This window comes from Trichosurus vulpecula, chromosome 5 (genome assembly GCF_011100635.1).
Source record: "Trichosurus vulpecula isolate mTriVul1 chromosome 5, mTriVul1.pri, whole genome shotgun sequence".
NCBI lineage: Eukaryota > Metazoa > Chordata > Mammalia > Diprotodontia > Phalangeridae > Trichosurus > Trichosurus vulpecula.
The window spans coordinates 303,662,002-303,689,843 of NC_050577.1; the positions used below are offsets into that span (position 1 = coordinate 303,662,002).

At 50.8% G+C, this 27,842-nt stretch overlaps 1 protein-coding gene across 1 annotated transcript; it reads left to right on the forward strand.

Moving 5' to 3' along the window:
• The first annotated feature begins 3,806 nt into the window (after positions 1 to 3,806).
• LOC118851252 (glutamine-rich protein 1-like) lies at positions 3,807 to 26,166 on the forward strand. The gene is made up of 9 exons (XM_036760737.1): positions 3,807 to 3,863; positions 10,204 to 11,159; positions 13,975 to 14,146; positions 14,465 to 14,619; positions 21,204 to 21,318; positions 21,400 to 21,508; positions 23,656 to 23,807; positions 24,915 to 24,999; positions 25,130 to 26,166. Exons 2-9 carry the CDS (start codon positions 10,215 to 10,217, stop codon positions 25,320 to 25,322), a joined length of 1,926 nt encoding a protein of 641 aa, XP_036616632.1. The 5' UTR covers positions 3,807 to 3,863; positions 10,204 to 10,214; the 3' UTR covers positions 25,323 to 26,166.
• The last annotated feature ends 1,676 nt before the right edge of the window (positions 26,167 to 27,842 follow it).

The window sequence follows — 27,842 nt, forward strand, 5'->3', positions numbered from 1 at the left end:
TGCCCCTGGAACCTCACATAGTGCTTTGTTTTGCATCTCTCTCATGTGAACTCGTATATTATAGTTATCTGTGTGTGTTATACTCTTTTTCTTAACTGCCCAGAGCAAAGAGCTTACCCTATTTAAGCATGAAAGTATTTATTAAGCCTTCCTCGAATTGAAAAGCTGAATGTAGAGCAAATTTTTGCAAACTGGATCTTTTTTAAAAAAAGTTTTATTAATGCTTTTTTTTACTTTCCTGGTAACAAAGATCTAACCCCCAACAACCAAGAAAGTCTCCCATAACAGCAAAACTAATCAAAATATTGGCCATTTTTGACAGCATACAAACCATGCCATACCCACAGTCCTGCTTCTTTATTAAGAGGAGGAATGCGTATTTTCTCACCTCTTCTCTGGGGTCCCTGCTGGTCATTTATAAGGACACAGAGATCAATTCTGTTTGGCTTAGTTTGTATCTGTGCATCTCATTCTCCAGGTTCTGTTCTTTCTTCTGCATCAGTTCATGTGTCTTCCCAGGATTCTCCAACTTCAACATATCCCATTCCACTCATATACCACAAATCGTTAGGTCATCCCCTCTCAATGGGTACCCAGTTCTTTGATACACAAAGTGTTGCTATGAATGTTTTCGAATGGAGTCTTATTTTCCGTTGACTTATATTGTTATTTTGGAGGTTGGGTTTCTCCATTTCTGAAGGAGTCCAACTGTCATTGAAGTTCCCAAGCCTCTTCCAGCCCTACCTGTGAAAGGCAAATAGCCTATAAACAGACATCATGAGTAGGGATACCTTTAGACCAGAATCCTAATAAGTTTGGGGCTGACTTAGTCAACACCTCTTTCTTGCTAGTTCTGTTTCTGTGGCTAGAAATTCCCACCTCCTGCTCTTTTTCTGCAAGTTAGAATTACTAGAATTACTAGAATTACTAGAATTACTAGAGTTAGTAATTCTAACTACAAGTTAGAATTACTAGAATTACTAGAATTACTAACTCTGGAGATGAAGAGCCCTTTTCCACCCTCCACAAATGCCCCCTTTCCATCTTCTGTGATGTTCATGAAGCCTGGGTCTCTCCTGAAGACACATCCCTCCTGGGTCACTGTCTGCATATGTGCTGGCTGCTCCTTTCTTCAGGCTCTCAGACACGTGGGTCCAGGAGGGGAGCTGGAATCCTCATTGTCTCCACCGCTGCCCTCGTCCAGATCCTCCTTTTGCTATCATCACTCAGCACCTTCTTTTCCTCTGAAGTGAATTAACTCCATCTCTCCAGAGGGTCTATACAGATTCTTCCAGCCTCAACTACCAGCCTTCATCTTCCCAAATTAATCATTTACCTTTCTTCCGGTAAGTTCAATATTTCTGTCGATGACCCTTCAAAGACTGTCCTAGTTCAGCGTCAGTAACCCACCACGGTGGCCGTCTCAACCTTAGACCTCATCATTACCAGAGATCACTCTGCCTCTAACATCTGTAACTTGGGACAGTCGCTTGGTGGTGTTCACCTCTCCCTGCCTCATTCTGAAACCTGTCCTTGGACCTCCAATCTCTCCCTGTCCATTCATCATCGTTCTCCTAGCCTCACTTTCTTCATCACAAAGCTAAGCAGTTCAGCTCAAGCACAGCTGCTACCTTTTCAGAGTCCAGAAAATATCCTGTATTTCTCCTCCTTTGACGACTGAACTCCTAGAAGGCGTGCTCTCTGATGGACGGGCACACTTTCTCCCCATTCGGTTCCACCTCACCCTTTTACAATTTAGCTTTTGACCTCACTGCTCTATTCAAACTGTTCTGACAAAAATAACTGCTAAATTATATGCCCTTTCCTCAGGCCTGGCCTTTGACACTCCCCCCTCCCCACTGTGATGCTTTCTCCTGGCTCTCCTATTGGTCTAACTGTTCATTCCCAAGGCTTTTTCCTGGGTCCTCGTCTTTGCTCTCCCCTGGGGATCTCATTGCTCCCTTAGGTTCAATTCCCTTCTCCAGGCAGGTGGTTTGCAGTCATTACTTCCACCACTAATTTTCTCTCCTGAATTTGAATCTCAAATTTCTCTCTGCCCACTGCCATTTGGCTCAGTGTCAGCATGCCTGAAGCCGACGGATCTTCCCCACTACCCTGCGTCTGCCGAGGGTGCTTCCATCCCCCATCCCACTGGGTTGGAGGACTCGGACTCGTCTCGAATCTTCCCTCGCCATTCACTCCTCCTATCTAATCAGCGGCCCATCCTGTGGATTCTGACCCCATCCTCTCCCCCACTGCAGGTCAGAGGGCCACCCCTGCACCCAAGGCTTTAATCACGACTCGCTTTGACCGCTGTCGGAGCTTCCTCGTTGGTCTGCTTCCTTCACCGCCCCATCCTTTACCCAGTTGCCAAAAGCATCTCCCCAATCTGAAGGTCTCTCAATGTCCCCGCTCTAATCACTGAACCACGTGGTTCCGTACGGAATCTAGGACAGCAACGGGTCTGGAGGTGGCTGAGATCCAGGAAGCTGTGCATGCATTCCACAAGCCTCATGAGGAGGAGGTCACACAGGCAGTCAATGTCAGAAGCAGGATCTGAACCCAGGTCTTGGGGCTCAACCGTGCTAGGCTACTTCTCCATCTCCTGCTCTAGTGAGGTACAAATGCCGTACCCCACTTTCCTGGTCTGCTTTCATCCCGCTAAACCAAGCGGACTCTCCACGCTCTCGGAACTTGGCGGCCACACGCGGGGATTGGAAGACTCTTCCTCCTCGGAATCCACAGCTCCCATCTAGGCTGGCCTTGGGGAGGCCCCTCCTGATGCCCCTAATTACTCATCTCATCTCACAGCCCACGAAAGTGACTTTGAAAACTCATCTTGTGTGTGTAAGGACGCTCCTGGAGGCTCTTTGTAGCCCTAGGGCTCCGCATCCAGTAAGTGCTTAATAAATGCTTACTAAATTGAAGGGGGTCGTCACCTTCCTCCTCCGTGCATTTTCAAAGTCCGCTTCCAAGGCCCACTCGGTCTCCTGGCTTTCCCTGGACTCCACTGGGAGGATGGAGCCTGGCTGGGGGTGGGGAGGGGTAGGTAGGGGGGACATACGGTCCCCACCCCCTAAATGCCCTGATTAACGGGAGGGGCTCCTGCCCTCCTCGATAGGGCTCGTGGAGATCAGGGATTCTGTGTGGCCCCCCCTCCCCCATACTAGGGGGTCTTCAGCCCTTCCTCAGAGGAAGCCTGGAGGAGGGCGGGGTCAAGTGGGGGTGACGCCCCCGGCCCGGAATCCCTGGGGGCTGGGGGGAGGGGAAGGCGGAAACCCCCCCTGAGGATCCTCTGGGGCGGAGGCGACTAGGGAACAGAGGCTCGGGTTTTCTCGCCTCCCCCTGCCCCCCCCCCCTTTTAGGTCGTTCGTAGCAGGTTCAGTCTACGGCCCCGACCCCGCACGGACTGGACCTGGGGCAGGACTCGAACCCGGGCCTACACAGCCCTGGTAGCGGGATCCACCACCCCAGGCGGACAGCGGGACCGACTGCTCCTAGTCGCCGGCCCGCCAAACGCCCGGCACCGCCCCACCTCGCCGCTGATTGGATGTGAGCGGCCCTGCGCCCCGCCCAGCGCCAGGGACCCACTTGTGATTGGGCGAAGCATCTCCGCGTGACCCGCCACGCTTGCCGAATCCACCGCCGATTGGACATGGAGTCTCCGCCCGGTCGTTTACGCCCCTGCCCCCGCCTCCCCGCCCCGGGCGGGCGACGTGGATTGGCTGAGGAAGTTTTCCCCCGGCCCTGCCCATCGGCGAGGCTGAGGGCGGCCGATTGGTTAGCAGCCGAGGGGGCGGGAGTCCGAGAGAAGAAGCGGGCGAGCAAGATGGCGGCGGCGGTGGCGTCGGACCCGAGCTGAGGTGACGCCCCGAGACACCCCCCGCCCCCGAGCCTGGGCCCCCGGAGCTCCGCAGGCCGCGACCCCGGAGGCCGAGGGTCAGGGCGCGCCCCTGCCCGCGTCCGTGCCGGTCCTCGCCCCCTCTGCCCCGCCTGCCTCGCTCCATATGTCTCCAGGTGTCTCCGTGCCCGTCTGGGTCTCTGTCCACCTGTCAGTCTCCGCCGCCTCGCCCCGTCGCTCTCGCGCCCCCGGCCCTGCGGTGGCCGGGCGGGCCGATGCGGGATTCGCCCCGCAGGGTCTGCTCCTCCCCCCGCTTAGTGCCCCCAGCGCCCCCCGAAGCAGCCGGGGCTTTCCCGCTGCAGAAAGCGAAGCGAAGTCGTAGCGTGAGAGCCCGGGCTGCGGGGGCTTGTCCCGGGAGAGCCCAAGCTCCTTGGCCCCACGGCCGGGGACGCCCCTCGGCGCCCTTCGTCCGGCCCTGCCAAGGGCTGCGGCCCAGGCCGGGTCACCCCCGGGGAGGAGGGCGGCGTCCCGCCGGGAGGACCTCAGGGGAGCATCTGTCCCAGGGAGCCAACGAGGGAGCGGCAGTGCGCCTGCGCACGGATGAGGTCCGGCACCTGCGGAGAAGCCTTGGCCGAGTCCTTCCCTCCGCGCCGCAGCTTCCTCGTCGTCCTCCCGCGGGGATTCCTCCCCCACTCCCGGCCGGCCGGTCACCGCAGCCACGCCTCGGGTCCGAGAAGTTTCAGGGGACTGATGCCCAAGAGCTAGAACAAGTCGTTTCACAAACCGGCGCCCGAACCGCTTCGAGTGTGGACCCGCGGCAGGGGGCTGGACCTTGTGCTGGGGAGGGGGCTCTCCGAATCCCTGGGGGGATGTGCGGGAGAGCGCTTGTGCTTGGGCTCATTGCCCTTCATCGCCTCCCTGGAGGAAGGACCCGGAGATGGGAAAGAGCAGAAATGGGGGCCGGGGTGGACACCCCCCCCCCCGCGCCCATGCTGGGCTCACCACGCGGTCTGCTCGCCCCCACCTGCGGGGGAGGAGCCCCGGGGGGAGCCGGTGGGCGTCCCGGTGTGGTGCGCGCCCAGGTGCCCTGGAGTCAGCTCCTATTGTCAGGACGCTAAAGGTCCTGGAGGAAGGATGGGGCGTCAGCGAGAGATTGCGGCGGCTTGGCGCGTGGGGAAGGCCCCGGGCCGGAGGAGGGACGGGGGGGCATTCTTAAAAGGGAAGCGGATAACTAGCCTGATCTGTGCGCTGACCGACACAACTCTGGAGCCTGCGATTAAGACGATGTTAGCAGGCTTTGGGAGGTAGAGTCGGGGTGCTGCCAGGGACGCTCCTTCGCTTCTCTGTCAGAGGGACGGTGCTGGAGGTTTGGTGCATGCTCCCGTGCGGACCAGCTGGAGGGCGGCTGAGAAGCGGTTTTGGAGGCAGGTCTCCGAAGGAGTGCCCTGGGGTTCTCTCTGTTCTTGGCTTCGTAAAACGGAGTTTTAATTTCATCATTGACTTTGATGAAGGTTTAGAGCAGGGGTGGGGAACCTGCGGCCTCCAGGCCATTAGTGGCCCTCTAGGTCCTCAAGTATGGCCCTTTGAGTGAATCCAAACTTCATAGAAGAAATCCCCTTCGTAAGACGGTTTGTTCTGTAAAACTTGGACTCCGTTAAAAGGCTGCACCCGAGGACCTAGAAGGCCACGTGTGGCCTCCAGGCTGCAGGTTCCCCACCCCTGGTTTAGAGCACTGCAGGCCACCCCCATAGGGGAGGGGGGCTGAGCTGCCATTTCAGAATGTCACATTCAGGATCCAAAAAGATCTCGATAGACTGGAACAGTGGACCGATGGAATATGGTGAAATGTAATAGGAGCGAGTGGAAAGTCTTATACGTGGGTTCCAAAAGGTCAGCTTTACCAGCATAAAACAGGGCACTAGAGCCAGATAATAGCACATGTGAAAACGGTCTGTATTTAGTGGTCTGCAGGCTTAATGAGTCAGCTGGGACAAGATAGAAGAGCTCAGGTCATTTTAGGCTGAATCAGGAGAGGTCTGGGGTCCAGCATAAGGGAGACAGGTGATGTTCCTGCTGTCCCGAGCCTCCATTGGAGCGCACCTGGAGTCTTGGGGGCTGCAGCTTAGGAAGGCTGGGGATGAGTGAGACAGCGTCTACAGGAGGGACAACCAGGAGAGCCAAGTGCTTCGCACAGGGCCTGGTGCATAGTAGGTGTTTCAGAAACGTGCCTGCCAGCCTGGCTAAGGACCTCACTCACTGAACAAAGTTTGTCTTGGGGCACAGTGACTTTGGGGACTGGGAGGGCTATTGTGTGGAGGAGGGATTGAACTCACTTGGCGTGGTCCTGGGGACAGAATTGGAAGGGTTAGGGTGGGGTAGAAGTGGCAGAGGCAGATTTTGTCTTGAGAGGAGGAGAGCCCTATCCATGAGCACTGTCTGAAACGGAATGAGCTCCCTTGGGAGGTGGTGGGTTCCCCCTCACTGGAGATGACTGCTGGTCAGGTGTATCGTAGAGAGAACATTGACCCTGGGTGAGATGATGTCCAGCCCCGAGATCCCGTGAAGATTGAATTCAGCACCACCGATTTAGAGGCCATCTCTCTCCCACCCAGTCCCCTCATTCAACCGCAGAGTCAGGTCTCTTTTCTGGGTCTTCTTCCTGCAGTCATCTCCCTGATCCCTCTTGTGTCTGGTCATCACAGCGTGCTTTGTGACATCTGTAACATAGAGATCATCACCCTACATTACCCACCTTTCAGAGTGGTCTGTGAGGTCGTCGCTTTGCCACCCTTAAAGTACCATGGCCCATAGAACTGTGGTTGACGTCTTCATTTTTCCTGTATCGTCTAATCTACCAGACTCGGGGATGACTGGATCTCATACTTCAAGACTCAGCTTGGATGCTCAAGAAATATTTGTTGGTTGACGCACGTTGCCACCTGAGATCAGGGGTCTGTGTGTTTTCAGAATCGGGATTGAGGATGAAGAAGGGGCTCCCTCGTTGTGAGGAGAATGTGACTGAGAATTTCAGATGAGAGAGGGCTGGTGAGGGAACTGTCAATGATGTGAAACCTGTTCAGCGTGAGAAGCAGGAGGAGACCTTAGACATGCAGTCTTAATGGTAATATTCCCCTCCTCAAGACAGAGGAACCAACTATGTTTGACATCTACCAGCAGAAAAGAATTGGTTGTTGGGATGGAATGTGGGAGGGAGTGATTACTCTTCCCAGAATTTGTGTTTCAGAAGAAGAAATCTGCGAGTAGGTAGAGATCACAGCTTAAATTTTGAGAGAGCAGATTTCAAAGCAGGAATGTCAGCCAAGGAGGGTTTGGAAGTACTCAAGTGAAATTATGAGGAAAAAAGGAAAACTTCTAAGGAGGAAAAGGGGTAAATTTCCAAAAGAGACCAAGCTTAGATTATCAAGAGACACTTAGAATAGATAGAGGTGAGATCAGTGTGACATAGGATGAACACAAAAGCATGGTGTGGGCCTGAAGCAGAAGAGTTAGGAGTGCTAAGGTCAAGAAGGAACTTGAGCTGGCAATTACAGACAGAAGGTTGAGATGACCATTCCCCAGGGTTGATGGGACTGAGTGACAGCGGGCAACAGAGAAAAGGAGGAGCTCCCTTTTATTTGGTCTTTGTTCTCTGTGCCAAGGAGAATGAGTTTGGGTTGGACGCTGCAGAAGAAAGTAGGTCAGTAAGGACAGTGGCTCTTGGTGAGTTGAAGCCACTTGGCCCACACACAGGAGCTATGTACCCTCCAGAGGATGGGAAGAACTGAAAGACAGGATCCCTGTTGGTGATCTTTGAAAGATGAAGGCAAATGGGATCCCAGGTGTGGAGAAGAGCATTACTGTCAAGATTTTCCAAAAAGAGGAGAATAGAGTCTTCAAACCTCAGGCCAAATAGTGTGACTGTAATTCCTTGGAAAATTCTAGAATTTGTTATTAAAGGGATGGTTTGTGAACATTTAGAAAAGGAACCAGTGATCACAAGGAGTCATTCTGATATCTTTAAGAACAGACCATGCCAGACTAAACTTGTACCTTTTTTTTTGCTTGCCCATTTATTTGTTTTCCATATTAGCTAGCCATGTTGCAAAAGAAAACACAAACAAAACCAATAAAAATAAGGAGTAAAAAAGTTATGCTTCATTCTGAATTCAGAGTACGTCAGTTCTCTCTTTGGAGGTGCATAGCATTTTTCATCACGGATCCTTTGGAACTGTTTGGGGTCATTGTCTTGATCAGGGCGGCTAAGTCTTTCACGGTTGATCATCCTTGCAATATTTCCATTACAGTATATAATGTTCTTCTGGTTCTGCGTGCTTCACTTTGCATCAGTTCATATAAGTCTTCCCAAGTTTTTCTCAAACCATCCTGCTTGTCATTTCTCATAGCACAATTGTATTCCATTACAATCAGATACCATAACTTGTTCAGCCATTCCCCAGTTGATGGGCATCCCTTCAATTTCAATTCTTTGCCACCACAAAAATTGCTGCTATAAATATTGTTGTATAAATAGTTTTTTTTTCCTTTTTCTGTGAACTCTTTGGAATACAGACCTAGTAGTGGTATTGCTGTGCCAAAGGGTATGCACGGTTTTATAGCCCTTTGGGCATAGTTCGAAATTGTTTTCCAGAATGATTGGACCAGGTCACAACTCCATCAATAATGCATCAGTGTGCCCATTTTTCTACATCCCCTCCAACAATCTGATAGGTGTGAAATGGTATCTCATAGTTGTTTTTTTTTTTTTTTGGTGGGGGGAAGGCAGGGCAATTGGGGTTAAGTGACTTGCCCAAGGTCACACAGCTAGTAAGTGTGTCAAGTGTCTGAGGCTGGATTTGAACTCAGGTCCTCCTGACTCCAGGGCTGGTGCTGTACTCACTGCGCCACCTAGCTGCCCTTCAAAGTTGTTTTAATTTATATTTCTCTAATGAGTAGTAATTTAGAGCATTTTTATGTGACTGTTGATAGTTTTGATTCCTTTGATGTTTGTCAACTTGGGGAATGGCACCTTAATTTTTATAAACCTGGCTCAGTTCCCTGTATATTTGAGAAATGAGGCCTTTATCAGAGAACCTTGTTGTAAAGCATTTCCCCCCTAGTTTTATGTTTTATTTCTAATTTTGGCTGCATTAGTTTTATTTATGTAAAAGTTTCTTAATTTTAAGTAATCAGAATTTTCCATTTTACATCTTGCAATGCTCTTTATCTCTTGCTTGGCCGTAAACATTTCCCTTCTCCATAGATTCGACAGGTAAGCTGGTCCATGCTTCCCTAATTTGCTTAGGATATCACTCTTTTTGTCTAAATCGTGTGCCCATTTTGACATGTGAGATGTTGGCCAAACTGCTCTCCAATTTCCCCACCAATTTTTGTCAACAGATCATGATTTTTTTGTCTCTAAAGCTTGGATCTTTGAGTTTGTCGGACAGCTAGATCGCTGTGGTCATTCGCTACTGTGTCTTGTGAGCTGCCCTCTGTTTCTTGGCTGGTACCAGATGGTGTTGGTGATTGCCGCTTTGAGATCTAGCATCAGGAGGCTACTTTCCTTCAGTTTTTTATTGATTCCCTGGATATTCTTGACCCTTTGTTCTTCCGGATGAATTTCTTTCGTGTTTTTTCTTGCTCTATAAAGTGACTCTTTGGTAGCGTGATTGGCCTGGTACTACATAAGTAAATTAACTTAGGTGAGATTGCCATTTTTATTATACTGGTAAAAGTTAAGTGACTTGTCCAGGGCCACATAGCTAGTAAGTGTCTGAGGCAGGATTTCAAATCAGATTGTTGTAACTGGAAAACCAGTGCTTTTATCCACTGTGCCCCCAATTGCTCTCTCTTCTCAGCTTGAAGCCGGGTCTGCTGATGCAGGGCCAGTATTCTTTCTGGTCTACACGATTCCTTTCACTTTCTGGAACCCCTGGAGGAGGGAGAGGGATGGCGGCAGGCTAAGGGTGTGGGGGGCGGTTTGTTGGGGCCAGACTTCTTTGGGGAGGGTCAGTAGACATGAGGTATCGATGAGCCATCTACCATGAGGTGAGGGACCTCCAAGGAAGATTCGAGCTGTGACTCCTGCCTACCCAAGAATCCCCTCTGGGGCATCCCTGACAAGAAATCCCAAACTGCCCAGGCTAGGAAGAGCCAAGCCTTGGGAGCAGAGGGTGGCTATCTGGATAGCCCACTGTTGTGGTGGGCAGAGGAAGTTTGCCACCTCTCACTGGCCTCTTTGCACTCACAGAATCCTGTTTGTTAACGCCCCCTTCAATAAGGGTGCTTAGTGGGGGGCCAGAAATGTTAGCATTGGGCTCTGCAGTAGGCATTCTAAGCCCCTTCTCTGTGCTTGTTTTCAGTTGCCAGGAGGATGAGGCATTCTCTGGAGAATTCCATTCTCTCTGAGGACCCTGTCAAGATGACGGCCCCCATGATGCCACAGCAACCCCTCTCTGAGTGGCTGGCCGCCTTCTCTGCTCCGGGGCTGGAGGCGGGACCGCAGGCTGGACATCCCTCAGCTTCGTTTTATCCTGAAGGACACCTCGAATACATTGATTCCACGGCTGTTGCAGACTCTCTCCTGGAGCTGGCTCGATCTGTTACTTTGCCTCTGCCTCATGTGGGAGCAGCCCAGGGGGTTTCCTTGGAGGCCCATCAGCCATCCTCATCACCTGGGCGGCTCCAGCCATGCCAGGAGGTCACGCTGGGGCAGCTACATGTGGCTGTCTGGCCTTCCCCGGAGAAGCAGTCACAGCAGGACAGTGAGCCTGGTACTCTTGATGTTTCTCAACCTCTGAAGAGAAGGAAGCTCAACTTGCCCGGTGACCTTTCTCCGCTGAGGTCGCCTTTGTCCCAGAGCCCACTCTCTCTTGGGCAAACCTCACTGCCCCTCCCTGGTGCATCCCTACTCCCAGAACTTTTGACAGTGGACAGCAGTCAGCTTTATGACCATGGACTAGAACCTGCCTCAGCCATGGGCCAGTTGCTCAGTGTGGATTCTTGGTCTGCTTTCCCCATGCTTGGCGTTGGCCCGGAGGCCCGAGCCATTCCCCTCACTCCTGCTTCTCCTGCTCTTTGCGATGGGCTTCACATGAGGGCATTGCCTGGGGATGGGTTTTTGCTGGGCCTCGAGGGAGGGAGCGAGCACCTGCAGGACGCGTCAGGGTCTGGGAAGAGCCTTCAGGACCCATCCGCCCTGGTTTCCTCTAGCTTCCCAGAGGACTTTGTAGATGCCAGCATTCCTATCCCCATCTTGGGCCAAGTGGGTGATAGGACCTGCTCCTCAGCTCAGTACTGGACTCCAGAGCAGCTGCTCGTAAGTGTTTCACTGATGGTACCAGGGCTTCTAGGCAGGGCTGGGTGACACAGGTCATGGGGCAGGCAGAGCCGGGATCTGCCTGCAGGACCAGTGTGTTCTTTCCACTCGCCCTGGGCCACCTTGGCTGAGCCAGCCTGATGTTTCAGGCAGTTTCCTACTTGGGGTTTGGTGACTTGTTGGGCCTTCCCATGGCGATGCCATGGCAGTGACCTTTTGGGGAATTCTTGTAACAGATGTAGAAAGTTTGCACCCAACTTCTGTCAGTAGAGAGTATGCTTCCTCCCTTCTTCAGGGCCCCTCACACAGTGAAGACTGTAGGACACGGGGTCATTGAGGGCTTGTCAAGAGAGTCTCTTGGCAGGTGCCTAGAATTGAGGGTGAGTTGAGTCACAGCTGGGCATCATCCTTCACTGCTCCGGAGGCTTGGAGGGGTGAAGTAGGCTCTGGGAGGAGGAAGAGGAAGAGAAGAAAGAGAAGGGAGAACAGGAGAGAAGTGGGGGAGGGGGGGAGGACAGGAGAGAAGGGGGAGGAGATGGGCTTTTGTTAGGTGGTTGTGGTCCCTTGGACACGCCTGCTGTGCTGCCTCCTTCTTCTGCCTAGCAGGTCACCTGTCCTCTCTCTGTGTGATTTCACGGAGGCTGCCTGTGTTTTCTCACCCATTTCCTGTTCCCTGACAGGATGCACCATTACTGCTCTCCCATTCTCCCCTTCTGCTCCACTGTTGGGTTTCTAGGTTATTTTCATTTTTCTCTTGTTACAAATAGAGCAGCTGTGAATACTTTTGCCCTGTTTGTGATGTTCTGGAGTGATGGCCGTGCTGGTGGAAGAACAGGATCTGTTTTGTGGCATACTGTGTATTGCCTTTTTTCCCTGAGCCACGATTGCAACAGGCTGCAGCACCACCAACAATGTATCAGTGCCTATCAATTATCCTGCCAATACTGGGCCTTGGTAACTTAGTGCTACTTTTGCTATTCTCATGGGTGTAAGGTGGGATCTTTCTGTCCCGTCTGCCTTTCCTAGACTATTAGGAATTGTGAGCATCTTTTCATATTGGTATTAACAATTTATTGTTTGTTTCTGCAAATACTTGGGGATATTTGTCCTTTATAGATTCTAAATGTTGAACCTTTGGTAAAGTTACTTCAAATATTTTTCCTCAGTCTTTCTCTTGTAATTTTAGAGATTATTTTTTGCCACGTGAAATCTTTTTTGTGTTTGTATAATTGAGCCCATAAATTTTGTTTTCAGTGATTTTTTTCCATTTGTTTGATAAAAATGTTCTTCTTTTCCTTAGTAGAGAAGTCTATTGTTTCTTTTTCTTCCAGTTTTTTAATTGAAAAACAAATCACCGACCCAGGTAATTTTTTCTAGTGGGCGGCTGTAGCCCTGGAGCTGGTTTTCCTGGTAGTTTCTAACAGAAGAGACATTCTATTTCCCAGTGTTTTTTAAGCGCAGGTTTCTCAAACACTAACCTTGTGTGTATATACTATATGTGAATATGTCTCTCTAGAAGTTGGGCTGGGGTCTCTGTTCTGATGGCTTCAGTTCAACAAACACAGATCTCTTTCCTCTCTCATGCCCTTGCTCTGCCTGTCCCTCCCTCTACACCTGTCTCTCTCTCTCTCTGTACATGTGTCTCTCCATCTCTGTCTCTCTGGGCCGCTATCTCTCTGTGCTTGTGTCTTCCTCTGTGCCTGCCTCTCTGCTTGTGTGTATGTGTGTGTGTGTCTCCCTCTCTTTGTTTCTCTCTGCCTCTCTCCCTCTGTCTCTCTCTCTGCCTGTCTCTGTCTCTCTCTGTGTCTCTTTTCTCTCAGGACCACACGTGTTTTTTGGTTGTTGCTCATGGTGTATTTTGAGATCCAGATGAGCACCAAGCCCCTCTTGGCTGGCTTTTGTTTTTCTTCTTGCTGTTCTGTCTTTCCATCATGAACTTAATCGTCATCAGAGCCAATGAAGATATGGAACAGTAAAGTATCCCTAAAATCCTCAGCTTTTAAGATGACTGAATGAACAAACAACAGATAAGCAAAGAAAATGCTTTTGTCCTGGGCTGACTGAGTTTCCAATAGTGGCCTTTCCTCCCTCTTTCTTAAAGGATAAACAGAACTACAGAGGTGCCTCGGCAAAGGCTGGGGGTTACCTGGGAAGGAACCCTGGGCCAGGCTGGTCATGCTACCTCTCTGAGCCTCAGTTTCCTTATCTGTAAAACGAGAAGGAGAATCCTTGCAGCACTGTGTTTTATGGGATCGTTTTGAGGAAAGTGCTTCAGATGGAAGCTGCTGTTAGCGGTAGTGCCACACGTTCTTAAGTGAGAAGGGCAGGATTGTGACGTGGCCTGCTCTGGGGACCATCCAGTGAAAGTTCTAGTCTTGGTGACTGGAAAACAAGCTGAGGATCAAGCCCTTCCTCACTCTGTCCCTGGGACACTGGGGTCCTCTCGGTCTGTGTGGCTGCTGCTGTGGGTGCTTGGGAGGTTAAGGGTGGGGTGTAAGATGGTACAGAAGAGAAGCAGCGTGTGGCCGGGTGACGATTGGCATCAACTCTCAGATGAAGTGGGATTCGTGGTCCCACTCTTTTTTGGGGGGGGGCGGGGCTCCAGTAGGTTTCACTGCTTGTTGCTCTTTAAAAATGAATGTCATCTTGCATGGGATGAGTTTTCCCTCCTCCATGAACTGATTTCCCTCCGAAGCCGGAAGCCCAGGTACTCCTCTTATAAAAAGTGGGCTCCAGAAAAGGGTGGCTGAGGCGGCCATTGCTGGGGGCTCTGACCCCCATGCACACCCCTTTCTGTGTGTTTGTTTCCACACAGCCCCCAGCAGAGCTGGCTTGTCTCCCCGAGGCAGGCTCCCTGCTCGAGACCGATTGTGACCCACCGTCGACTCTCCAGCCCCAGGAAGGAGCTTCATTCTGGAAGAGCTGGGCCCAAAGGAAGAATGAAAGGATCCTGAAGAAGGCGGAAAATGAGCCTCAGGGAGTGGGAAGTAGGGATGCTTACTCGATTCTCAAGTTCTGCTCGTAGTTGCTTGTGTTGAGCCAGTCAGTTAACAAGCATTTATTAGGCACCTGCTGTGTACCAGGTGCTATGCAAAGCACTCATGTTGCCTGGTCCAGAGTCATCCACTGGGGGCAGGGCCCAGGGCCTGGGACTGGCAGGGAGTTTGGTCCATTTTCAGTAGGAAGAAGCAGAAGCTGCCAAGTACAGTGAGCCCCGAGTAGTGAAGTTGGTGTTGGTTTGAGGAAGCCAGGAAGTCGGCGAGAAAGAGCTTCAGACTAATGGCAGGTGCTCTTTGATGTTCTAGGAAGAAAGCCCACCCTTTTCCAGGAAGACGTCCTCTCCGTGCCAATAGCAGAGCTGAACCAAGGCCTCTGCCTGATGACCCAGGAGGCCAGGAGGCAGGACGGCTCCAGCTACGAGGCAGACACGCTCTATTACTTGTTCCTCTGTATTCAGAAGGTAAGGAGGCGTGCCTGGAGGGAGGGGGTGGGCTCGGCCCAGAGGGCCCCTCTTGGGTGGGAGAGCTTAGGCTGTCCAGAGTTATTCTGCGTCCTGTGGTTCCTGCCCCGTAACTGCAGAGGGGCCAGGGAGGGGCTTTTGTGGTCCCGACCTTATCTCCACTTCTGAAGAGGCATCCTGTCTGCATTAGTGATGGTGAAGTGTGGCCAAGGGAGCCGAGTGCCTGGGCTGGGGGTGAGGACGTGTTGTTGTCTTCCCCTCCCCCACAACTGATAGGATTTGGGGGCTGGGCTGTGTCTGGATGATAAGGCTGCTTCTCCAAGGTGAGGGTCACATGTGCCGGGATACCATTTGGAGTCCTGAGAGGGAGAGGGGTTCTTCCAAATCTATGCATCACCATTTCATCCCTAGTGCTACTCTTTGTCCTCAACATTACGGGCAGGATCTGGGATTTCAGTGCCCTCCCCCAGCGCAGGTCTCAGCTCTGCCAGTCCTGACTTGCATGCAGAGATGAAGCTTGTAAGTCAGAGTCATGTTGCGTTCCCAGAGCTCTCTGCCGCCATTTAACGATTGTGCTGGAGTGACTGGGAGGAGAGACTCCTCTCCTTGTTGTCCTGTATGACGTGGTTTGGTCCAGAGTTGGAGCCTTGGTCCTGCCCCTTCCTTACGCCCCTCTGGCCCTTAGCCAAGACCTACACTGTTCCCAGTATCGAAGGAAATGTGAGTGTGGGTGGGTAGGAGAATCATATGATGGAGGTGGAGGTCCAGCTGTTGTTTTGGTGGGTGGATGTGGAATTGGCAAAGAAATTGATGGGCTTCCCTTGAGAAGTGGTGATGGGATGGCGAGGCGGAGGTGCCGGGGAACCTGGGCAAGGAGCCCAGATAACTCACTCAAAGGGCAAGTGCTCTCTTGGCCCTTGGAACACATTAGCTTGTCAAAGGTTGTTACTGAAGGCACAGAGATTTCTGTTAATTAAAAGACTTGCTTTGATTTTGATCTTTTTAAAAAAAAATCTTACATTTTTATTGATAAACTTAAGTTAACAAAAATAATTAGCTAAAATACGAAACAAAGGGCAGAATCTAAGCCCACACCTTGTCCCTCCGAGGAGAGTGAGGAGAGCGACGCCTTGGTGGTCTGTGCCCTGGTCAGGCTTCATCCAGACTTCTACGTCTGGGCTGGGCACTATGCGAGGGGCTGAGCGGTAACTAAAGTAGGGAGATGGCCTTTGGAGCTGGACATCTGAGGACTCATCATCAAGGTGTGGAGAGAATTGGCCTGGCAGCCTGGGAAGGGTTAGCCTCCAAGGCAGAGACATTAGACGGGAATGAAGTAGTCTTTGCTGCATGCCTGCTGTCCTCGTGGTGCTGAGACCCCCATCATTTGAGGTCTTTAGGTGGAGGCTGGGTGGGTGTTTGTTGGGTGTCGAACAGCACGCTCCCTGCATTTTCACTGGTGGGAATCTCTTCCTCCTCATCTCTGCCTTCTGGCTTCCTTTGAGTCTTAGCAAAAATCCCTCCTGTTGGAAGCCTTTCTCTTGTCCCCTGTATTGCTTGCTGGCTTGACTCTTGGGTATTGGTTTTCCTAGGCACTTGTCCTTCTTTGTGGGGGGACAGGATCTGTTTCCCTTTTGTATCTCCAGTGCTTGGCACATGGTAGGGGCTTCATAAATAAATGAGAGATTTGTTGGCCTCTTGAGGACCCCTCCAACTCTGAGTCTGTGATTTCTTAATTGGAAAGTCTTTGTTCTACAGGTCAGAGAGCTGCCCTCTTGGGATGGCCATGCCCTGGGTCCTGTGGGAGCAATGGCATCTGATGTGCCACAGGCATTCAATTAAGTTTGTAAGCTAATTATCTGCATTGGCACATGCTCCCCAAACACACTGTCAGGATTCAGAGCCATGAGGGAACCTCTCAACTTTAAAAAATACATTCCCCATCCTCTACTCCTCCGGCGTCTGCCCTCCTTGTCCTCCCCAGGTCACGTGGCTGAAAGGGTGGGGCTCCTTTCCTCCAGAAAGGCCAATGCACAACCTCCCCAGCATGCACCAGCACTGGCCTGCAGGTTCTTCCACAGCCCTTAACGTTAGCTGATCCCCTCTGTGCCAGTTTTCTGGGTGTGAAGAGAAACCTGAGTTATTGGGGTGTGCATTTTTCCTGTTATTGGTCATCTGGAGTGGTCTGGGGGCGTCCCAGTGGGCAGAGCGTCACGCCTGGAGTCAGCAATGCCCGAGTTCAAGTCGGGCCTCAGATACTTAGAGGGAGAGAAGCTCTGGACAAAGTCACTTCATCTCTGCCTCAGTTTGCACTATATGAAATGGGGTCGATGACACTGCCTCCCTCCCAAATGGGATCATCACTTAAAGTGCTTAAAGGCACAGCGCCTGGCACACAGTCGGTGCTGCATCCACGTTCGGTGTGTTAGCCATTCTTTCACGTGCTCTGTCCATGTCCTGTGACGGCTTTGGGTCTTACAGATTTGTGTCAGTTCCCTATATATCGGGCTCTTGTTAAGTAGCTGATGCACAGATTTTCTTTGTTCCATTTGGAAGTAAGGTTTTTAGCATGGCTGCTTTCTTTTGTGAATGCTTCCTTGCTTGTGCCCATTGTTCCTCCCTGTGGTTTGCTCTGCTGGGATGCGGTACGAGGGACTCGGATGTGGCATCGCTCAGGCTGCCATGTTGGAGAGTCTGCCCCATGCCCTGACGATGTTTTGTATACACCATCTCCCCAGATGGAGCTGCCCGGGCTTGACAAAGCCTGCACTGGTCTCCTGTGATGTGCCAGACATTGATTTGCTAGCTGTCTGCTAGCACAAGCCTAAGCATTTGGTGCGCTTGGGTCATGAGGAGTATCTGGCCTGGCCTGGTCTAGTTTGCATGATTTCTTCCAGTAGAAAATGGGGCAACTCATAGGATTGCCCAGCATCCCTGATCAGGAGCTGGGGTGCCTTAGATGCCACCAAGGCCACCCTCATTGTACAGATGAAGAAACGGAAGCCCATTGGAAGGGATTCATGCTAGGTCACACAGGGAATGAGGGACCAGGCCAGGTTTGGAACCCTGCTCTTCCTTTCTCTTTTTTTTTCCTCTTTTTTTTTATTTAATATATTTAGTTTTCAGCACTGATTTTCACAAGAGTTTGAATTACAAATTTTCTCCCCATTTCTACCCACCCCCCCACTCCAAGACGGCGTATATTCTGGTTGCCCTGTTCCCCAATCAGCCCTCCTTTCTGTCACCCTACTCCCCTCCCATCCCCTTTTCCCTTCCTTTCTTGTAGGGCAAGATAGATTTCTACACCCCATTTCCTGTGTATCTTATTTTCTAGTTGCATGCAAAAACTTTTTTTTCGTTTTTGAACATCTGTTTTTAAAACTTTGAGTTCCAAATTCTCTCCCCTCTTCCCTTCCCACCCACCCTCCCTAAGAAGTCAAGCAATTCAGCATAGGCCACAATACTCATGTTGTGAAAGACTCACTATATTTTGCTCCTTCCTAACCTATGCCCCTTTATTGAATTTTCTCCTTTGACCCTGTCCCCTTTCGAAAGTGTTTGTTTTTGATTACCTCCACCCCCATCTGCCCTCCCTTCTATCATTCCCCCCCCCTTTTTTTATCTTCTTCCTCCTTTTTCCCTGTGGGGTAAGATACCCAATTGAGTATGTATGGTATTCCCTCCTCAGGTCAAATCTGATGAGAGCAAGATTCATTCATTCCCCCTCACCTACCTTCTCTTCTCTTCCTACTGAACTGCTTTTTCTTGCCACTTTTATGCAAGATAATTTACCCCATTCTATCTCTCCCTATCTCCCTCTCTCAATATATTCCTCTCTCATCCCTTAATTTGATTTTATTTCTTTAAGATATTTTCCCTTCATCTTCAACTCACCCTCTGTCCGCTCTCTCTCTCTCTCTCTCTCTCTCTATATATATATACACACACACACACACATACACACACACATAGATATATGCATACCTACACATTCACTTATATATACATAAACATATATATACACACACACACACACACACATATGCATATTCCCTTCAGCTACCCTAATACTGAGGTCTCATGAATCATACTCGTCATCTTTCCATGTAGGCATGTCAACAAAACAGTTCACCTTTAGTAAGTCCCATGCGATGTCTTTTTCTTGTTCTGTTTCTTGATTACCTTTTCATGCTTCTCTTGATTCTTGTGTTTGAAAGTCAAATTTTCTATTCAGTTCTGGTCTTTTCACTGAGAAAGCTTGAAAGTCCTCTATTTTATTGAAAGTCCATATTTTGCCTTGGAGCATGATACTCAGTTTTGCTGGGTAGGTGATTCTTGGTTTTAATCCTAGCTCCATTGACCTCCGGAATATCGTATTCCAAGCCCTTTGATCTCTTAATGTAGAAGCTGCTAGATCTTGGATTATTCTGATTGTATTTCCACAATACTCAAATTGTCTCTTTCTGGCTGCTTGCAGTATTTTCTCCTTGATCTGGGAGCTCTGGAATTTGGTGACAATATTCCTAGGAGATTTCTTTTTGGGATCTATTTGAGGAGGCGATCTGTAGATTCTTTCAATTTCTATTTTGCCCTGTGGCTCTAGAATATCAGGGCAGTTCTCCTTGATAATTTCTTGAAAGATGATATCTAGGCTCTTTTTTTGATCATGGCTTTCAGGTAGTCCAATAATTTTTAAATTATCTCTCCTGGATCTATTTTCCAGGTCAGTGGTTTTTCCAATGAGATATTTGATGTTGTCTTCCATTTTCTCATTCCTTTGGTTCTGTTTTATAATATCTTGATTTCTCATACAGTCACTAGCTTCCACTTGCTCCAATCTAATTTTTAAGGTAGTATTTTCTTCAGTGGTCTTTTGGACCTCCTTTTCCATCTGGGCAATTCTGCCTTTCAAGGCATTCTTCTCCTCATTGGCTTTTTGGAGTTCTTTTGCCATTTGGGGTGTTGGGGCCATTTTTTAAGGTGTTGTTTTCTTCAGTGTATTTTTCAGTATTTTTTTGGGGTCTCCTTTAGCAAGTCATTGACTTGTTTTTCATGGTTTTCTCGCATCCTTCTCATTTCTCTTCCCAATTTTTCCTCTACTTCTCTAACTTGCTTTTCCAAATCCTTTTTGAGCTCTTCCATGGCCTGAGACCAGTTCATGTTTTTCTTGGAGGCTTTTGGTGTAGGCTCTTTGACTTTGTTGACTTCTTCTGGCTGAATGTTTTGGTCTTCTTTGTCACCAAAGAAGGATTCCAGAGTCTGAGACTGAATCTGGGTGCATTTTCGCTGCCTGGCCATATTCCCAGCTAACTAACTTGACGCTTGAGTTTTTCAGCGGGGTATGACTGCTTGTAGAGTTAAGAGAACTATGTTCCAAGCTTGGGGGGATGTGCCAGCTCTGCCACACCAGCACTCCTCCTTCCCCAAGAACTCCCCACCCGGACTGGACTTAGATCTTCAGCAGGCTCTTCACTCTTGCTCTGATCCACCACTTAATTCCTCCCACCAGGTGGGCCTGGGTCCAGAAGCAACTGCAGCTGTTCTTCTGTAGCTGCCCCACCTCCGCTGCCCCCAGGGTGGTAGCCGAACCTCGAACTCCTTCCACTCCCCTCAGCTCTTCCCACTAACCTTCTCTGTTGTCTTTGGTGTTTGTGGGTTGAGAAGTCTGGTAACTGCTGCAGCTCACTGACTCAGGGCGCTAGGGCCCGCTCTGCCCGGCTCCTGGTCTGGTTGGTCCGCACCACCCCCGCTGGGCTCTGCTCCGCTCCCAGCTCCATGCGGGATAGACCTCACCCAGAGACCATCCAGGCTGTCCTGGGCTGGAGCCCTGCTTCCCTCTGCTATTTTGTGGGTTCTGCAGTTCTAGAATTGGTTCAGAGCCATTTTTATAGGTTTTTGGAGGGACTCAGTGGGGAGCTCATGCTAGTCCCTGCTTTCTTTCCAGCCACCATCCGGAACCCTGCTCTTCCAACAGCAAGCTCCCTGGGGCTTCCTATTGAGTCTCTGGTTCTCTGGTATTGTGGGGTCTCATCTAGGAAGAAACTAGTTTCTTAGTTAGTGGTTGTAATGTGGCCCACCTGGACTCTCTTCTGTGCCTTCTTATATTCAGCATCCTCGATGGAGGATGCCCACATCCAGCAGGATTTACTGATCCCATGTGGCTAAAGCCTTGGGTGACTGCAGACCCTGTCCACAAAGGGCTCAGAGCCTAGTTGGGAAGATGAAGTCTCTCTCACACACACATGTACACTTATTCATTCAACAGTCACACTCATATAGATGCACAGACACACACACACGTGCCCATTCAACAGTCACATTCGTACACACTGCCCCCAGGGTTAAACGGCACCATGTGTGTTCAGTGGCACTGGCAGACGGCAGGGAGTGGCCCACCATGTGTTTGGAGGAGACAGACCCTGCAGGGTCCCTGGGGGCAGGAGGTGGGAGCTGGATGGCTCAATGGGATGGAGGACAGGTGGGAGCCCTTTGTCATGGCGGCAGGGCTACAGTGATAAGCAGGTGATTCTCTTATTGAAGCGAGTTTGTGGTGACCTGGAGAGGGCTTTCTTTGCTTTCCTTTGCAGCACATGTTTGACAATAATCGGATTGACAACATCTTCACGGATCTTTACTACCTGAAGTTTTTGGAAAGGCTTCACCAAGTGATGAAAGGCTGGTGTCCTCGAGTCAGCCCCTTGGGTCAGTGTCTGCGGCAGGCTCATGGGGGGAGGGGCTGGGCCTTGATGTCACCGCCCTCTCATTGGCTGGTTTCTCTTGCAGGGCGAGTGCTGTCCAGCTGCATCTTGGAGCAGATGCTTTGGGACTGTCGACAGCTGGGAGCTCATTCACCAAGTACCCTCCTCTTTACCCTGATGTACTTCAACACCAAGTAAGAGCCTTGTGGGGGGGGGATCCTCTGGTCACTGGGGGCAAGTGGCTCATGCCTTTTCTGAGGCTGTCCTTTGGGGCTTTATCCTTTGGGGCAAAACCTCATCATTTTGTGGTTCCCTTATTTAACGTGATCAGTGACTCAGGCTGTAGAATGTTAGAACTGAAAGTGACCCAAGATCATCTCATCCTGTGGTTCTCAAACTTTTGGGTCTCAGGACCCGTTATACTCTTCGAAGTTGAGAACCCCCAAAGAGCTTCCATTTATGTGGGTGCTGTCCAGTGCTGACTCTGGCAGGGAGGAAACATGGATGCAGTCATACTTTTAAGTGTAACCTGCATTATTAACAGTTTCTTCATCACTTTCTTAAGTCTAGACAATCAACAATATGCTATTGGGAGAGGACCTCCCTTTAGTAAAGTATGAAAAGTATTGTTATCCCTCCTGGGGCTGTGGTGCCCTGGGTCCCCATGGACTGTCCTCGCAGAGGCAGCAGCCCCGGCTAGCCCTGGCAGCCTGGACAGAGAAGAGGTTGAGGCTCCCTCTGTTTCTTGTGGCCCCTGAGGACACATCCTGGCAGCCCCTGGCTAGGGGGGTGCATAAGACTGAGTTGCCTCCCATAGAAACTGTGGCATTAATCACCACTCTCTGAGCAGTTGTTGTGGGCAAGGTGTTGAGAGGGAGAGAGAAATGCTTGTGGTGATGAGGGCGTGCACATGCGAATATGCGCGTGTGTGCAGTACTCTGGCCTTGAGGCTCTCACAGCCCCTTTGAGGAGAGAATGAACAATCCCACTGGGGGCCATGGCCAATAGAAGAGAAGCAGACGGTCACTGAGGTCCAGAGGTGGAGCAGAGATAGTTTCATAATGGTCTTGACTTGCTGCTTGTAGCGTAGGTTTTTAAAATTTTATTTATATACAAGTGCCACAAAAGCATAAGCAGCACCCAGGAGAACCATGAATTTTTATTCCGTATGGTTAACTAATTTTTTTTTCTTTTTAAATTATATATTTTTTACAATAAACAACAATCTAGTTCTTCCTCTCCCCTGCCCCCACTCCCCATGGGAAAAACCAAGCTTTGTGACTGACCAATGTACACATTCAAATGAAACACATCCCTGTAGTGGCCAAGTCCAGACAGTCTGTCTCCTCCTGCATCCTGAGGCTGGCACCCCTCCACCAGGATTTCAAGCATGTGCTTGGTCATTGCCTGGGTCAGAGTTCTAAAGTCTTAGAGCAGTGGTTTGTCCTTGCCGTAGCATCCTCCTTGTATACGCTGTCTGGTTCTGCTGGCTTTGCTCTGCATCTGTTCCTACAAGTCTTCCCAGGTTTCTCTGAAGTCACCCCTTGGGGCATTTTATACTATGCAATGATGTTCTTTTAAAAAAAAATTTACATCTCATAAGTTGCTCAACTACCCTTTAGTTGATGGGCACGCCCCTTCTCCAGTCCTTTGCTACAATAAAAAACCCTTTTGTATCTAGTATCCTGGTGATGAACTTTGGACTGCTGGACTCCTAGCAGGCACTTCCAGAGGGTTGTTCTTAGAGCAGAGGCCTGGGAAGGCCCAGGCTCCTGCCTGGAGGTCATGATTCCAATCCAGTCAGCCAAGGAGGGGATGCCCCTTCTGAGTCCTGTGGGTGTGTAGTGGCAGTAATCTGAGTGTCAGAGAAGTGAGACCAGCTTAAGGTCAGTGTCAAAGCCCTATATGCCCAGATGCCTTCATATCTTGTTCCTCAGCTCTAAGCATAGCAGTGAGAAGGCTACCAGCTTAAAGATAACTGTCCACCCCAAGAAGGGGGGGAATCTGGCCCTGGACCCCCTGCCCCCAAGGAGGGTGAACCTACTGAGGGGAGCCTAGAGCTGAGAACCCCAGGTGCATTTTCATCCCATGCCCTTTCCTGGGCCTCAAGATGCTGCCACTTTTCACCCTTTCTTTCTTTTAAACAAAGTTTAACATCATATTGAACTCCTCCAACACACAGCTCTGTCCTTGATCACACGCATTTGTTATGTGCCTCCTGTGTGTGCCAGGCATGGGCACGGGAGTGTTGTAGGCACATTCTCATGCTGCCAGGTTGGACAAAAGGAGGGTGTGTGTATGTGTGCGGTCTGCCCTGGGTCAGCAACCTCTGCCCCTCTAGATACTTCATCTTAAAGACGGTGGAGCAGCACTCACAGCTGGCCTTCTCCAAAGTGCTCAAGCAAACCCGGAAGAATGCCGGCGTGGGCAAAGACAAGAGCCCGACAGTGAGATTCCTTCGGCTTTACGGACAGATCCTAGGTGGCCTGAAAGGTTGGGACCCTCTTCATGTGGCTGAATTTTGAAGGGGCTTCTTTCTGAGGGTGGGCCCCACTTGTGGCCACTCTTCTCTCGTTCCTGGGACCACGGGACAAAATCAGTGCAGGGAACCAGGGAGGGCCAGCGTGATGGGGAAGGGCCTTGGATTGGGGTGGGGGATGGGGTCAGCGGGGAAACCACTGACAACTTTTCAGATTGAAGTTTAGGCAGTCAAGGCTGTGCATGGGAGTTTATCAACTCTGTCATTGAGGGAGGGAGGGAGGGAAGGGGGGAGAGAGGGGGAGAGAGAGAGAGAGAGAGAGAGAGAGAGAGAGAGAGAGAGAGAGAGAGTGTGTGTGTGTGTGTGTGTGTGTGTCAGAGTCAGAGTCTATGTCTGTGTGTCTGTCTGTCTTGGGGAATCTCTTAGGGATTCTGGAGGCTTCTAGCCTAGATGTCTTAGGAGGCTATTGTCTGCACTGGGCTGATCAGCACAGGCAAGGCTGGCTGTGGTGGAAGGACATGGGGCCCTGACGGGTGGTAGATGGCCTGGATGGCGGCTCCGGCTGCTCGGGGTGGTAGCTGCCCTGCTGGTCAGCTTGCCCTGTGCAGGCTTCCTCTTGGTTCAGGGCACAGGCCTTCTCACTGGAAATGTTCCCTAGAGACCGCATTTGTCTCTTCTCCTAGTCACCTGTTGACATAGGCTTAAATGATTTCCCACGTGGAGCATACATACATGTGTGCCTTCATGGGCCTGTGGATTTGGAGTTGGGAGATAGATGTTAGTTTATTTTGACCAGGATTGCAAGACTATTGCCTGAAAGCCAATTCTGACCAACCCTGCTCCAGACTAACCTTCGCATATTACAAATGGGCAAACGGTTATGTGACTGATCTCAGTTTCCCCATTTGTAACATGCAAAGGTTAGTCTGGATTGGGGCAGGATTTGAACCCAGGTCTGAGTCCACCAGGCAGCCTCCTTATGACTCCCCAGTGTATATGGCCAGGCTCTGTTGGAGTGACCTGGTTATGACAGATGTCCTCTCAAGGGGGTCCCCTTAGAGCTGCAAGCTTTTTGGATGACTTTGACTGACCCTTAGGGTTCTCCCCACTTTTATTGACAGAAGAGATGTATGGAGAGCAGCTGGAGAACCCCGAGAACCCCTTGCAATGTCCCATCAAGCTCTATGACTTCTACCGCTTTAAATGGTAAGCTTTTGGAGGCTGGCGATGGGCCTGATGTGGGTGCCTCTGATGGACAGGGTACTTTCCTCCTTCCCTGGGCGGGGTGGGGAGGCGGGCCTTGAGCTCCCTGTGGTGACTCTCCTTTGCCTTCTAGCCCGCAGAGCGCCAAAGGGCCCAGTGATGCCTTCTACTTGGTCCCGGAGCTGGTTGTGGCCCCCAACAGCCCCATCTGGTACTCGGGCCAGCCCGTGGGCACGGAGCTGATGGAACAGATGCTCACGCGAATCCTCATGGTCCGAGAGGTTCAGGAGGCACATGCAGCGCCCCACGTGCCTGCTTCATGGTGAGGGGCACTGGGACGCACACATGCCCACCCGCACGCCCTGCCCTCCACGGCTGTCAAGGAAGGTCACTCATTGATGCTCAGGAGGTGTGTGGAGCAGCCGTTTCACGCAGGCTGGGCAGGCCCTGAGAACCGCTCTCTTCGCGGTGGTTCCACAGTGTGCTTTTATTTGCTTAGCTGGAGAAGAACCGTATTTTGGGATTTTTTTTTCTGGTTTCTTGTGGCACGGGTGGCACGGGTACCCAAGTGCTTGGGAATGAATGGTGGGCCGTGTATGTGTTTAATCCGAGTCTAAATTGTGATGAGGGAGTTCACAAAGGAAGCTTTGCTTAGTCCTCACCTGGAGGCTGGCTGGGCTCTGGGAATCCACAGTATCCTCACTCCCAGGATGGGACAGTCCTCCCTGCCTTCCTTCCAGGCCCAGTCCAGTCACAGGCCTGGCAGTTGAGGGTGGTAGAGGGTGAGGAGGTCTGCTTGCACTGCTCCTGCCTCTGGTGGCTAGGGCCAAGCCATGGGTGGGGTTGATGCCTACACGAGTTTCACTCAGGCCATGAGCCTGGATGCTGGTCTTCCCGTAGCGTGTGGCCAGGCTTGTTTACTAAGAGCTGAGAATGCTGTACAACCTTACCTCAGACAGGCTGTAGGAGGCTGGGCCTGGGGCTGCCCTGGAGCTGGGGTGGCCTTCTCCCATTGGTCAGCTTCTCTAGGGCCAATAGTGCAGGGAGATGGACCTATTTTTATAAATGCCTTTTTGGGAGAGAAATCACTCTAGGAGTCTGACAACGCCAGGCTCTGCTACTACAATGAAACACTCTGATTTGGAAATAAAGTTTTTCTTTCGATCAGTCAACAAGCATTTATGAAGCACCAACTGTGTGCCAGGCATATGCAGGAGGTACTCAGTGGGGCAAGAAGTACAAAGAACGAAGATACTTGTTCTCTCGAGGAACTGAAGTTCTAATGGGGAGGAAGGAGCGTATATAAATACTAGAAAATAAAGCCAAATGTTAAAGAGTCGTTTGGGAGGGGATACACTCCCTAACAGCGGGGAATCAGGAAAGGCTTCCTGTACAAGATGCATCAGAGAGGAAGGCATGCATTCCAGGCATGGGGAATGGCGAGGGCAAAGGCCTGGAGGAAGAGGGACAAGAGGACTGGTAAAGAGGTCAGATTTGCTGGGTCACAGTGTGGGAGGGGCAGAAATGCCCTCTGGGGCCAGGGCAAGATGAAGAAGTTTCTATTTTATCCTTGGTGCCACAGGAAGCCATGGGATGGGTGGGTTAGGGGTGCCACCTGTGACTGGCATGTGGCAAGGCTTGGAGATCACTTAGGAGGCTGGAGAGGACCGTCTAAGGGTGTGGCTGGGAGTGGGCAAGGAGGGTTGGGAGGCGGGGGAAGAGACCCTGCGTGTAGAAAGGTAAAGGCTTGGCAGCTGCCGGGCACCTCCAAGGGCTGTGCTCTTGTCTAAACAGAAGCCTGACACCATCCCCCACTTAACGCAGTCTAGGGCCCACCTCCTAGGCTGGGAAATGCCAGGCTGAACCCACGTCTCCCCCTGCCAATCTCTGTGCTGCTCCCAACAAACCTTGCAGATGGAGGGTCGTGAGAACCCTCTGACAGAGAGGGGATCTTGGCCTTTGCAGGAGATGAGGAGTCCTGAGCTGGGCTGTAGATGGGGGTGTGGTTTCTGCCCAGTGCCAGTGCACACAATGCCCCTCTCACAGAGGTTTCATCTCTCTCGCTCGCTCCTGCCAGGCTATGGCCCACAGGGAGAAGCTGGTCCGAGCCCAGCCCAGGACCCTCAGCCCATCTCTTACCTTCCCAGTTTTTCCAGTCTGGCCTCAGCAAGTCCACCTCTAGGACCTTGTTCCTATCGTCCTCCTTGCTCTGCCCCCTCATCCCAAATCTCCTGAGTCCTAGGATCCCTCTCCTTGGACTCTGCCAATGCCAGCTCATCCATCTCCACCCCTTTAATGAATTCTTGGAAAGCACTTTCTGTTGGCACATCTCCCTCCCTCCCCAATTATTTTACTGAAATGACTGTGAGGCCACTTAGGGACCCAAACCACAGTCAACCAAGTGGTGCCAGAGTCAGGAAGACCAGAGTTTAGATCTGGCTTTCGATATTTCCTAGCTGTGTGACCCTAGGCAAGTCACTTAACCTCTGCCTCAGTTTCTCATCTGTAATATGGGCCTGACGACAGCCCCTACCTCTCAGTGTTGTGAGGATCCAGCACTCACTGCAGGGCCTGGCACAGCATAAATGCTGAGGAATCTGGGCTGAATTTGTTAAACTCTCCAGTTTTCCCAGCAAGTCTCATCGAACAGGGAACTCCTCCCTTCGTCACTGATTTTCAGCTTTGCCTGATACTGGCTTGTTCGGTTCAATTTTCTGATCTGTAAACTCAGTGTCTCACAACATTCCCTACATTTGTAGTGATACCGACAACAACTTTCTAGCACTTAAAGCTTTGCAGAGCACTTTATAAATATCACCTTCCATCCTCACAACAGCCCTGGGAAG